This window comes from Phoca vitulina, unplaced genomic scaffold (genome assembly GCF_004348235.1).
Source record: "Phoca vitulina isolate PV1807 unplaced genomic scaffold, GSC_HSeal_1.0 scaffold40, whole genome shotgun sequence".
NCBI lineage: Eukaryota > Metazoa > Chordata > Mammalia > Carnivora > Phocidae > Phoca > Phoca vitulina.
In genome coordinates this window covers 24,277,769-24,290,936 of record NW_022589743.1, presented here as the reverse complement: position 1 = coordinate 24,290,936, position 13,168 = coordinate 24,277,769, and the positions used below count along the sequence as shown (strand labels likewise).

At 38.6% G+C, this 13,168-nt stretch overlaps 1 protein-coding gene across 1 annotated transcript in view; it reads right to left on the bottom strand.

Moving 5' to 3' along the window:
• Positions 1-13,168, bottom strand: part of RPA1 (replication protein A1) — a 72,086-nt gene that overhangs the window by 41,048 nt on the left and 17,870 nt on the right. The window contains exon 5 of the mRNA XM_032428726.1: positions 4,411-4,499. Within this exon, the coding sequence (XP_032284617.1) occupies positions 4,411-4,499 (89 nt within the window). The remainder of the gene's footprint in view (positions 1-4,410; positions 4,500-13,168) is intronic.

The following is a 13,168-nucleotide window of genomic DNA, read 5'->3' as shown; positions in this document are numbered from 1 at the left end:
GTCAGAGATTTCAATATCCCTCTCAATAACTGATAGAACGAGTCAACAGAAAATCAGTACTTGAACAACTACTATCAACCAACGCGACTTAACTGACATTTATTTTATAGGACACTGTGCCCAACATCAGAAAACACATTCATCTCAAGTATATAAAAAATTTACCACAAGAGATCACAACTTGGGACAATAAAATAACAGGATTCAGGTCACACAACGTATGGTATTTATCCATATTTGAACTAAACTGTATTATCAATAACAGAAAGATCTCTGGAAAATCTCTAAATATTTGAAACCAAATATATGTCAAAGTAATATAATGTCAAAGAAGAAGTTAAAAGGGTAATTAGAAAGTATTTTGAACAGAATAAAACTTGCAACACCAGAACTTGCTTGATGCTGTTAAAGCAGTGCTTAGGGGTAAATTTTTAACACTAATCACCTCTAATTTTAGAAAAGAAAGGTCTCAAATCAATGAGCCCAGCATTCACCTCAAGAAATGGAAAGAACACAGTAAGCACAAGGTAAACAGAGGAAAGAAAATATTACAGATCAAGGCATAAAATCAATATTATAGAAAATATAAAAAGAGGAAAAAAAATCAATGAAACCAAAAGCTGGTTCTTTGAAAAGATCAGTAAGACTGATAAACCACATAGCTAGACTGATCAAGGGAAAAAAAAAAAAAAAAAAAAAGAACACAAATGATCAATATCAGGTATGAGAGAAGTGACATCACCACAGATTCTAAAGACACTAAAAGGCTAATAAGGGACTACTGTACTTATATTATCCAATATGATAATTTCTGCCACTTAATTGGGGTTTTCAGACTATTTACTTTTATTTATTTATTTTTTAAAGATTTTATTTTTAAGTAATTTCTATGCCCAACGTAGGGCTCGAATTTACAACCCTGAGATCAAGAGTCACACGTTTGGGGCACCTGGGTGGCTCAGTTGTTAAGCGTCTGCCTTCGGCTCAGGTCATGATCCCAGGGTCCTGGGATCAAGCCCCGCATCAGGCTCCAGCCCCGCATCAGGCCCCCTGCTCAGCGGGAAGCCTGCTTCTCCCTCTCCCACTCCCCCTGCTTGTGTTCCTTCTCTCTCTGTGTCTCTCTCTGTCAAATAAATAAATAAAATCTTAAAAAAAAAAAAAAAAGGGGCGCCTGGGTGGCTCAGTCGTTAAGCGTCTGCCTTCAGCTCAGGTCGTGATCTCAGGGTCCTGGGATCGAGCCCCGCATCGGGCTCCCTGCTCCGCGGGAAGCCTGCTTCTCCTCTCCCACTCCCCCTGCTTGTGTTCCCTCTCTCACTGTGTCTCTCTCTGTCAAATAAATAAATAAAATCTTAAAAAAAAAAAAAAAAAAAAAAGAGTCACACGTTTTACCAACTGAGCCAGCCAGGCACCCCTAGACGGTTTACTTTTATGCCGGCCAATAAATCCAACTAAGTTAACTTAAGTGACATGGTCGAATTCCTTAAAACACAATCTACTATAGCTCACTCAAAAAGAAATAGATTATCTGGATAACCCTATGTATATCTGTTAAAGCAACTGCACTGAGGTTTAAAACCTTTCTAAAAAAATATATCAGGCCCAGATGGCTTCACTGGTAAACTTTACTAAACATTTTAAGTAAGAAGTAATAATTCTACATAAACTATTTTAGAAAATTTAAGAGGGAACACTTTCTACATCATTCTGTGAGGCCAGGGTTACTATGATACCAAAATTAGACAAGGGTGTAAGAAAATTACAGACCAATATTCCTCATAATACAGATGTAAAAATTTCAAACAAAATCAAATCAAATCAAACTGGATTGTTAAATCAAGAGAATTCAGAAATCCAACAATATATAAAAAGTACAAATAGATCATGATGATATAACTTACCCCAGAAACCAAACTGGTTTAGCATTCAAAAATCACTGAATGTAATGCACCATTATTAACCAATTAAAAAAGTAAAACGGTATGATCATCAATAGACACAGAAAAAACATTTGACAAAATTCACCACCTATTCCTGATAAAAACCCTCAGCAAACTAGGAATTGAAAATAAACTTCTTCATACTGATAAAAAGAATCTATGAAAAACCTACAGCTAACAAAATACTTGATGGAAAAAGACAATGTTATCTCCCTAAAATCAGGAAAAAGACAAAAATCACCAATAAAGCTAAATATTTTTTGCTATGTATTGGCCATTTGTTTTCTCCACAGTGAACACTCTTCTTATCAAATGCCTGATGCCTGCTTTCCTACTGAGTATTTTTCCTTGGAAAAAATATTTCAATAGCAATAATAAAAAGTAATTTTCTCTTGTAAAAAATTCAGTAAATATTAGATATTAATCTTTTGTCAGTCCCATCTTTTTTTTTAAGTAAATTCTACCCCAGCGTGGGGCTCAAACTCACCACCCGAAGGATCCAGTCACATGCTCTACTGACTGAGTCAGCCAGGAGCCCCTGTCAGTCCTATCTTTTGTAACTATTTTATCCTAGTTTAAGTTCACACATCTTTCTATTTTTACCATGCAAAATTTTTTTATTTCAATGTAATCAAATATTCATTGTGAATTATCCCAATCTAGATGCAGCCCCATTCTATTATTTTTGATGGTTTCATTTTTTATTTTATTAGTTTTTGAAGATTTTATTTTTAAGTAATCTCTACACCCAATGTGGGGCTCAAACTCACAACCTCGAGATAAAGAGCTGCATGTTCTACTGACTAAGCCAGCCAGGAGCCCTTGCTTTACATTATTTTTTTTAAGTTTTTTTTTTAATTGAGTAAACTCTACCCTCAACATAGAACTCAAACTTAAGACCCTGAGATCAAGAATCACATGTTCTACTGACTGAGCCAAGCAGGTGCCCCTTGCTTTACATTTTTTAAAAACAAAAACAAACAAAAACAAAAATGTGCGTTTAAGAAAGCACATTTCTCATTAATATTACTTCTATATATTGGCTTCTTTTTCAAGTTTTTTTTATTTAAGTAATCTCTACACCCAACACGGGACTCAAACTCACGACCCCGAGATCAAAAGTTACACACTCCTCCAACTGAGCCATCCAGGTGCCCCTATGTATTTATTTTTAATCTATTGTAAGTGGGATCTTTTTCCATTATATTCTCTAATTTTTCCTCCTTTCCTAATGTGAGCTTGTGATATTGTGATATAACAAGTATTTTTTTGGCCTTCATCCATGGTTCCTGGCACAGAGCTCTTAAAACCCTTATAATTTCCTAAGTGGTAGGAGGAAGCCCATTTCTTTTTTTTTTTTTTTTTTTTAAAGATTTTATTTATTTATTTGACAGAGAGAGACACAGCGAGAGAGGGAATACAAGCAGGGGGAATGGGAGAGGGAGAAGCAGGCTTCCCGCGGAGCAGGGAGCCCGATGCGGGGCTCGATCCCAGGACCCTGGGACCACGACCTGAGCCGAAGGCAGACGCTTAACGACTGAGCCACCCAGGCGCCCCAGGAAGCCCATTTCAACCACACCTGAGTGTCAGTGAGGTGACTTTTGGAAAGCCTCTAAGGATGGGGATGATTGTCAGGGGAACCAACCATGTGATTAGACTTGGAACTTTCAGCACCTACCCATCACCTCTAAGGAGAGAAGAGGGATTAGAGATTGAACCAATCACCAATGATCAATGATTATTAAATCATGCCTAACTAAGGAGGCCTCCATAAAAACCCAAAAGGATGGGGTTTGGGAGCTTCTGTTGGTGAAGACATGGAAGTGCTGGGAGGACAGTGTACCCTGAGAGAGTACAGAAACTCTGCACCCCTTCCCACATACCTTGCCCAGTACACCTCTTCCACCTGGCTGCTCTCTGAGTTCTGTGAGCCACTCTAGCTCATTAATCTAATCGAACCTGAGGAGGGGGTTGTGGGAACTCCAATTTACAGCCAGTTAGTCAGAAGCCCAAGTAACTACCTAGGACTTTTGACTGGCATCGGAACTGGGGTTTGGGGGTGGCAGAGGGGTACGGAGGCAGCCTTGTGGGACTCAGTCTTTACCTAAGGAATCTGATGCTAACTTCAGATAGATAGCATCAGAACTAAACTGAATCGTAGGACAACCAGCCAGTGTCCATGGAGAATTAGAGAATTGCTTAGTGTAGGATAAACCCCATACTTCTGGTGACAGATAAGCCAAAAGTATGGAAGAAGTTGTATGCAGAGAAAAACAGAGAAGAGGGTTTTCCTTCAGAGTCCTACCATCATTTCTTTAGCGCTGAAAACCCTGAAAGATTAACCTGGTTCCTAAACCCCCAAATCACTAGTCTTGGTAAGACCAACAAACCAAACTGAACCCAAAAGGTAGAATTCTGGATCTATAAAGAGGTATTCAATTGAGAGCTACAACCTATAAAAAAAGTCTTTTACCTTCATTATAGGGCACGGGATTGCCAATCTTTAATCCAACTGCTTCAGCAGATTTCAAAATGTCTAACTCCATCAAAATAACTACTCTCCTGTGAAGGCAAAGAAATAGAAACAAGTTAGAAAAAATCAATTCAGAAGCCCTTCAAATGACAAGCTACTTAAAAAAAGCTTTCCCCCATAATCATTTTGATAAAACTATTTCCGTTTGTCAACGGGTTTTCATTACTGAATAACTTGAGAAAGATATGATATCAATTCCTATGTAAATATTTCCCTTAATCTTTCACTGCATCATTATCAAGGCTTTTTATGATTGCAGGGTTTTCATTTTCCATCTAGTCCTTTAATTAAAATGCAGTGTCCTTACCACAAACCATATCTTCAAGGAGCAAATGACACGATCAGAATTTAGATTACTAAACACAATAATATATGGCACAACAAAAGATGATCTGTTTTCAGAAACGTATACTTACCTAAACAATTACCTTTTCCCAGTGAAAAACATTACGCCTGTAGCTATTTTTTAATATAATTATTATCTAACAACTTACAGTTCTTTCATCTACCTTTAACTCTGATTAAAACCTTTCAATAACTTCCCAAGAACCTTAGGCCAAAACTAAGACCTTTCACACACAGCCTACAAGGCTCTGTGTGGTCTGGCCTTGCCAATCTCTCTCCAGCTCATCTCATACCACTTCCCTGAGATGCTCTGCTCTCCGGCCATTCTGTCTGCTTTCAGTTCCTGGTATGTGCCATGCTCTCTCCTGCCACAAAGCCTTTGTACCTGCTGCTCACTGACTGGTATGGCCTTCTCTTATTCTGCCCTCAGCTAGTACTCATTTTGCTCTCATTTCAAACATCACTTCTTCAAGAGACACTTCCTTCATCTTTAGTTTAGACTGGGTTTCTGTTATACTTTTCTCTACAGCCATGACTTCTTTCCTTCACATCACTTCTCTCAGGTTTAATATACATTAATACAGAATTATGAACATAGATTTTAATTGTGTTCATCATTTAACTATTCATTTATATATATTTTATACACTCTTCATTTCATTATTATCGATCTCTCCTACCAGATAGCACTTTCAATGAGAATAGGTGGCCTCCAGGTATCCACAGCTATTGTTCAATACATACTTGAATGAGAATGTCATGATCACATGTGTATTTGAAAAAGAACTGAAACTTGAAGAAGGAATTTGAGGGGAACACACTGGAAGCAGGGAGACCAAAAGATGGTAGCCTCTATTAGGGTCATGGCAATGGTGATAAAAAGAAGTGGATGGTTTAAAGCAATATATTTTTAGGATTTTATTTATTTCTTTGAGAGACAGAGAGAGCGTGTGCGCAAGCAGGGGGAAGGGCAGGACAGGGAAAGAGAGAATCTCAAGCAGATTCTGCACCAAGCACGGAGCCCGATTTGGGGCCCAATCCCACAACCCCAAGACCATGATCCAAGCCAAAATCAAGAGTCAGACACTCAACCAACTGAGCCAACCAGGCACCCCTGGAGCAATATTTAAGCAATAACAAACGCAACTTCACCATGTTGTATTCTTCAAATGGTCTGATTGCTATATTTTGAGTTTTTATATATAACTGATGAGTTTGTGCTACCTTTATCAGGCTTTCATATCAAAGTTATATTACTTTAATAAAAGAAGCTTGAAACTATCTATTCCTGACAATTAGATATAGATTCCCTATAAAAACTACCTGATAGAAATTTAGTGGTAGATATTTAACTACCTTCCAAAATTATCCAAATTACTCCAGGCTTATCAATCATTTAGCATTGGCTAAATAGCAAAATCTAAGAGAAAATAGGCTCAAAAAATTAATTTTATCTTTTAATATATATATCCTACATAAAACATTAGCGAGATGAATCCAGCAGCATATCAAAGGAACATACCAATATCTACTTACAGAAAACACAGATGACAGGGACACATTACAACTTTACAGAGATACAATCAGCAAAATCCAGACTATGGGAAACTGCATGAGGCTAAAGGGCAAATGACCTGGTTTCTTTTTTTAATTTTTTTTTTTTTTTTAAAGATTTTATTTATTTATTTGACAGAGAGAGAGAGAGAGAAGCAGACTCCCCATGGAGCAGGGAGCCCAATGTGGGGTTTAAGCCCAGGACTTTGGGATCATGTCCTGAGCCAAAGGCAGACGCTTAACTGATTGAGACACCAAGGTGCCCTGACCTGGCTTCTTTAACAAATAAACAGTAAAGTGTTAACTAACTGGAATTTAAGCAAAAACTTGAAACTACAAAAACAAACAGTAAGGGTGAAAAAAGATATACTGGAGGAACCTACAGAGACAAATAGACTTTTTTCTTATTTATTTGAGAGAGAGATTGAGAGAACGAGTGGAGGGAGGGGCAGAGAGGAAAGCAGACTCCCCGAAGAGCAGGGAGTCCGACGCAGGACTCGATCCCAGGACTCTGGGATCATGACCCGAGCCGAAGGCAGACGCCCAACCAACTGAGCCACCCAGGCGCCCCCAGATACAAAGAGACTTAAAAGAAGTATCAACCTATTACAGTGTGAACTTTATTTTGGATCCTGATTCAGATAAAATTCTCTCTCTCTCTCTCTCTCACACACACACACATACACACACACAAATAGCTGGAAACAGAACGCTGACAGGATATTTAATATTTCAGGTGTAAAATGGTATTTAAAAAAAAAAAAAAAAGAGTTATCTTTTGGGTGCCTGGCTGGCTCAGTCAATAAAGCATATGACTCTTAATCTCAGGGCTGTGACTTTAAGCATGGAGACTACTTTAGAAAAATGATTAGATTAAATAAAATAAATAAATAAAAATGTTATCTTCTAAAGATATATACTAAGATATTTATGGATGAAATAATACAATGTCTGAGACTTGCTTCAAAATTATAGAAGAGGGTAGACATAGAAGGGATACAGTATAAATAAGATCTGTATCAGGTGATAATTTGAAGCTGGATATTGGGATATATGGGAAGTCATATACCATATATTTTTTTAGATTTTTTATTTAAGTTCAATTTAATTAACATATACCGTATTACTAGTTTCAGGGGTAGAATTTAGTGATTCATCAGTTGCATATAACACCCAGTGCTCATTACATCCAGTCTCTCTTTAATGCCCATCACTCATTTATCCCATCCCCCCACCCAACTCCCCTCCAGCAACCCTCAGTTCTCATACCATATTCTTTTTTTTTTTTTTAAGATTTTATTTATTCATTTAACAGAGAGAGCTCACACAAGCAAGGGGAGCGGCAGGCAGAGGGAGAGGGAGAAGCAGGCTCCCCACCAAGCAGGGAGCCTGATGCAGGACTCGATCCCAGGACTCCAGGATCATGACCTAAGTCGAAGGTAGTCGCTTAACCCACTGAGCCACCCAGGCACCCCTCCATACCATATTCTTGAATGCAATGACTTAGTATCAAATACTATATAAATTTAATGCAATTCCTTGCATTCCAGTGAGACTTCTATTTTCTTCAACTTGACTATATAACTCTGGAATTCATATGGAAGAATAAAGAGAAGAGCTGCCAAGAAAATTCTGGGGGAAAATGGTAAAAGAAGACCTCACCTGTAAATTACTAAACTATTCTACAGATGACACTTTAACTGAAAATACTACGACAGATTTAATTACCTATGTTGGTGAGAACATGAAGAAACTGGAACCCTCATACATTGCTAGTGGGAATATAAATTGGTAGCCACTTTGGAAAATAGTCTGGTACTCCTTCAGAAATTTAATCTTAGGGGCGCCTGGGTGGCTCAGTTGTTAAGTGTCTGCCTTCGGCTCAGGTCATGATCCCAGGGTCCTGGGATCGAGCCCCACATCAGGCTCCCTGCTCAGCGGGAACCCTGTTTCTCCCTCTCCCACTCCCCCTGCTTGTGTTCCCTCTCTCGCTGTGTCTCTCTCTGTCAAATAAATAAATAAATAAAAACTTAAAAAAAAAAAGAAATTTAATCTTAAAGTTACCATATATATGACCCACAATTCCACTCCTAAATATATACATATATAAAATGGAAGATGTCCACACATAAACTTATACCCAAATGTCCACAGCGTTATTCTTAATAGCAAAAAGATAGAAACCCAAATGTCCAAACAAATGGATAAACAAAATGTGACATACTCATACAACAGAATATTATTTGGCCATACAAAGGAATGAAGTACTGGCAGATGCCAGAACATGGATAAACCTTGAAAACATTATGCTACGTCAAAGGGGCAAGTCACGAGGGACCACACATTTTATGATTTCGTTCATATGAAATGTCTAGAATAAGCAATCTAGAGAGACAGAAAATAGATTAGTAGTTGTCTAGGGCTAGAAAGAATGGGGAGTTTAGAGGTGATAGCTGAAGGGTACAGGGTTTATTTTGGGGATGATGAAATATTCTAAAATTAATTGTGGTAATGACTGAACAACTCTGTCAATATATTAAAAAACCATTTTACACTTTAAATGGATGAATTATAGCTGACTGTGAATTATATCTCAATAAAGCTGTTACTAAAAACAAAACAAAACAAAACTATGGCACTGACCATTATCAACAATAGCCAAACTATGGAAAGAGCCCAAATGTCCATCAACTGATGAATGGATAAAGATGTGGTATATACACACAATGAAATATTACTCAGCCATCAAAAAGAATGAAATCTTGCCATTTGCAAAGATGTAGATGGAGCTAGAGTGTATTATGCTAAATAAGTCAGTCAGAGAAAGAAAACACCATATGACTTCACTCATATGTGGAATTTAAGAAACAAAACAGATGGACATATGGAAAAGAAAAAAGAAAAAAAGAGAAGGAAGCAAACCATAAGAGACTCTTAAGTAGAGAGAACAAACTGAAGGTAGAAGGAGGGAGGTAGGTGGGGGGTGGGCATTAAGGAGGATGAGCACTAGGTGTTACATGTAAGTGATGAATCACTAAATTCTACTCCTGAAGCCAGTATACACTACATGTTAACTAACTAGAATGAATTTATTTATTTTATTTATTTGAGACCGAGAGAGAGAGAGCGAGCGCGATTAAGGGGGAGGGACAGAGGGAGAGGGAGAAGCAGACTCCCTGCTGAGCAGAGAGCCCCACGCAGGGCTTGATCCCAGGACCCTAGGACCATGACCTGAGGTGAAGGCCAGCACTTAATTGACTGAGGCACCCAGAATTTATTTTTTTTATTGTTATGTTAATCCCCATACATTACATCATTAGTTTTAGATATAGTGTTCCATGATTCATTGTTTGTGCATAACACCCAGTGCTCCATGCAGAACGTGCCCACCTCAATACCCATCACCAGGCTAACCCATCCTCCCACCCCCCTCCCCTCTAGAACCCTCAGTTTGTTTTTCAGAGTCCATCGTCTCTCATGGTTCTTCTCCCCCTCCGATTTCTCCCCCTTCATGAGGCACCCAGAATTTAAATAAAAATTTGAAACAAACAAAAAAAGAAATACTAAATGAATTTTGCAAGGTTGCTAAAACAATGTGACTATATCAGGGCCGCCTGGGTGGCTCAGTTGGTTAACCATCCAACTCTTGATTTTGGGTCAGGTCATGATCTCAGGGTCCTGGGATGGAGCCCCATGTTGGGCTCTGCGCTCAGTGGGGAGTCTGCTTCTCCCTCTCACTCTCCCTCTGTGCTCTCTCTCTCTCCCCTCTCAAATAAATCAATAAAATCTTAAAAAAAAAAAAAAAAGAACTACAGTCAACGAGTATATAAATAGACACTTTAGGGGCGCCTGGGTGGCTCAGTTGTTAAGCGTCTGCTTTCGGCTCAGGTCATGATCTCAGGGTCCTGGGATCAAGCCCCACATCGGGCTCCCTGCTCTGTGGGAAGCCTGCTTCTCCCTCTTCCAATCCCCCTGCTTGTGTTCCCTCTCTCGCTGTGTCTTCCTCTGTCAAATAAATAAATAAAATCTTTTAAAAAACAAATAAATAAATAAAATAAAAAGACACTTTACATCACTAGGGAAATATAAATTAAAATTATGATGATTAACAATTATTCATAAAAATTAGTAGTATCCAGTATGTTAACAAGGTTAAGGAGAAAGTTTTGTTTTGTTTTGTTTTAAATATCAGCTTTTTGAGATATCACACACATGCCACTCCACTTCCCCACCCCTGGGGAACCACTAATCTGTTTCTTTGGATTTGCTTATTCAGAAACAAGCACTCTTACACAAAGTTAATGAGTATATTAACTTGTAGATTTTCTGTAAGACATGTCCTTTGATCCCCACGATACTAATTCAAGGAATCTGCTCTTCAGAAATAATACCATAAGCACATAAAGATAAACGTGCAAGAATGAATGCTGAAGCCGTTTGGAATAAGTCTAAATGACCATCAAAAAAGTAAAGGGTAAATAAACTTGTACATACATACACAGGTTCTCAACAGAAGTAAGAAAGAATACAAGACATGCCACCATTCTGAGGTGGTAGAATAAAACAAAGCCCATGGGAGTGAAATTCTATCCCTGATTGGAGAATGAAGCCTAAGTTTTTGTACCCGACAGGCGAGCAAAGCTCTCCACCCTCTCCCATAACCATACCTTAGAAGACAGGAAAATGGATAGAAAGCACCACTCAAGCACTCAAAGGTAGCCTGGAGTGGAAGATAACAGGTCCCATGTGGGAAGGTTGGCAAGGAGATGTACCTAGGCTAAACTATGTCAGAGCAAATATGAAGTCTGACAGAACTATCCACATCAAGCATGAACAAGATAAAAACAAATGACACAGCAACAATGTAACATATAAAAGTGTATAAAAATAAAAGGAACAAAGAAGGCAGAGACAATTAAAGAATCCGATCTAGAAGAATGCATAAGCCAAGAAAGGGAATAATACTTTCCAAGAGTGGTTTGAGAAATAAGACTAAGAATTTAATAAAATAAAACTCAAAAGATGAGATAAAACAAGAGATTGAGAAGAAAAAGGGAGCTTGAGGGGTGCCTGGGTGGCTCAGATGGTTAAGCGTCTGCCTTCAGCTCGGGTCGTGATCCCGGGGGTCCTGGAATCGAGTCCCGCATCGGGCTCCCTGCTGAGCGGGGAGCCTGCTTCTCCCTCTACCTCTGCCTCTCTCTCTCTCTCTGACTCTCATGAATAAATAAATAAAACATTAAAAAAAGAAAAAAGAAAAAGGGAGCTTGAGAAGTTATGACAAAAATAGAACAAAAGTAATACCATTATACATCTAACACTTAAACATTATAAACATCAAAAAACACCAGCAGAAAGGCAAAAACTGAACTACTATTATGTTGGAAAATCTTGACTTAATCCAATGTATGCATTAGAAAAAAAGACTAAAGCAAACTGAAGACACAAAGGGAGGACAGTTATCCACAATATAAGTAAAAATTAAAGCTCAAATGAAACAGAAAATAGCATTAAGGAATAGAATCTGCAGACTGAAAGGGATACCATATACCAGGAAAAAAAAAATGGTAATAACAATTGACGTTAAGACACAGCCTGGTTAAGTCACTGAACCTGAAACATAACCAAAGAATTTTTCCATTTAATCCACAGAACCTATTCAAGTTTCATCAACTATCTAAATGATGTCCTCATTAGCAAAAAAGATCTAGTACAGGATCACTTGTTATATTTAATTACCAATCTCTCAAGACTCCTTCAATCTGGAACAGTCTCTCAGTGTACACAACTTTTTTACTTTCATGCTTGAGATTTGAAAATTAAAGGTCACTGAGACGCCTGGGTGACTCAGTTAAACGTCCGACTCCTGATTTCAGCTCAGGTCGTTATCTCGGAGTCCTGGGATCACGCCCCATGTTGGGCTCCATGTTCAGCGGGGAGTCTGCTCCCTCCCTGGCTCATATTCTCTCTCTCAAATAAGTAAATAAATCTTGAAAGAAAGAAAAAGAAAGAAAGAGAGAGAGAGAGAAAGAAACAAAGAAAGAAAGAAAGAAAGAAATCAGAGGTCACTTACTTTGTAGAATGTCCCTTACTTTACCTGAGGCCTCCTCATGATTAGATACAGAGTATGCATCCTTGGCAAAAGTATAATATTAGTGATGCTGTGTTCTTCTCATTGCATCCTATCAGGTAATAAATACACATTTTCTATTTGTCCCATTGCTGGTAATGTTAACCCTAATCACTGCAGTAAGGTGCTGTCTGCCAGGTTCCTCCACTATAAAGTTGTCTCTGCTCCTTTTACAATTAGTAATTATGTTGTGGGTAGGAACTTTAACTCCATAAATAACTTGTTACTCTGCAAACTTCACCCGTTTCAGCATCTGTGGTAGACTGAATGGCCCCCAGAAGATATCCACCTCCTAACCCCTGGAACCTGTGAATGGGACAACAAGGGACTTTTCAAATGTGATTAAGTTAAGGACTGAAATGTCAAGATTATCCTGGATCCTCTGCTAGGCCCTAAAAGCAACCACATGTATCCCTGTAAGAGGAAGGCAGATCTGGGTGCCTGGGTGGCTCAGTCGGTTAAGCGTCTGCCTTCGGCTCAGGTCGTGATCCCAGGGTGCTGGGATCAAGCCCCGCATCAGGCTCCCTGCTCAGCTGGGAGCCTGCCTCTCCCTCTCCCATTCCCCCTGCTTGTGTTCCCTCTCTCACTGTTGTCTCTCTCTGTCAAATAAATAAATAAAATCTTTAAAAAAAAAAAAAAAAAAGAGCTGCTAAAAGATACTCTTCAGGAAAA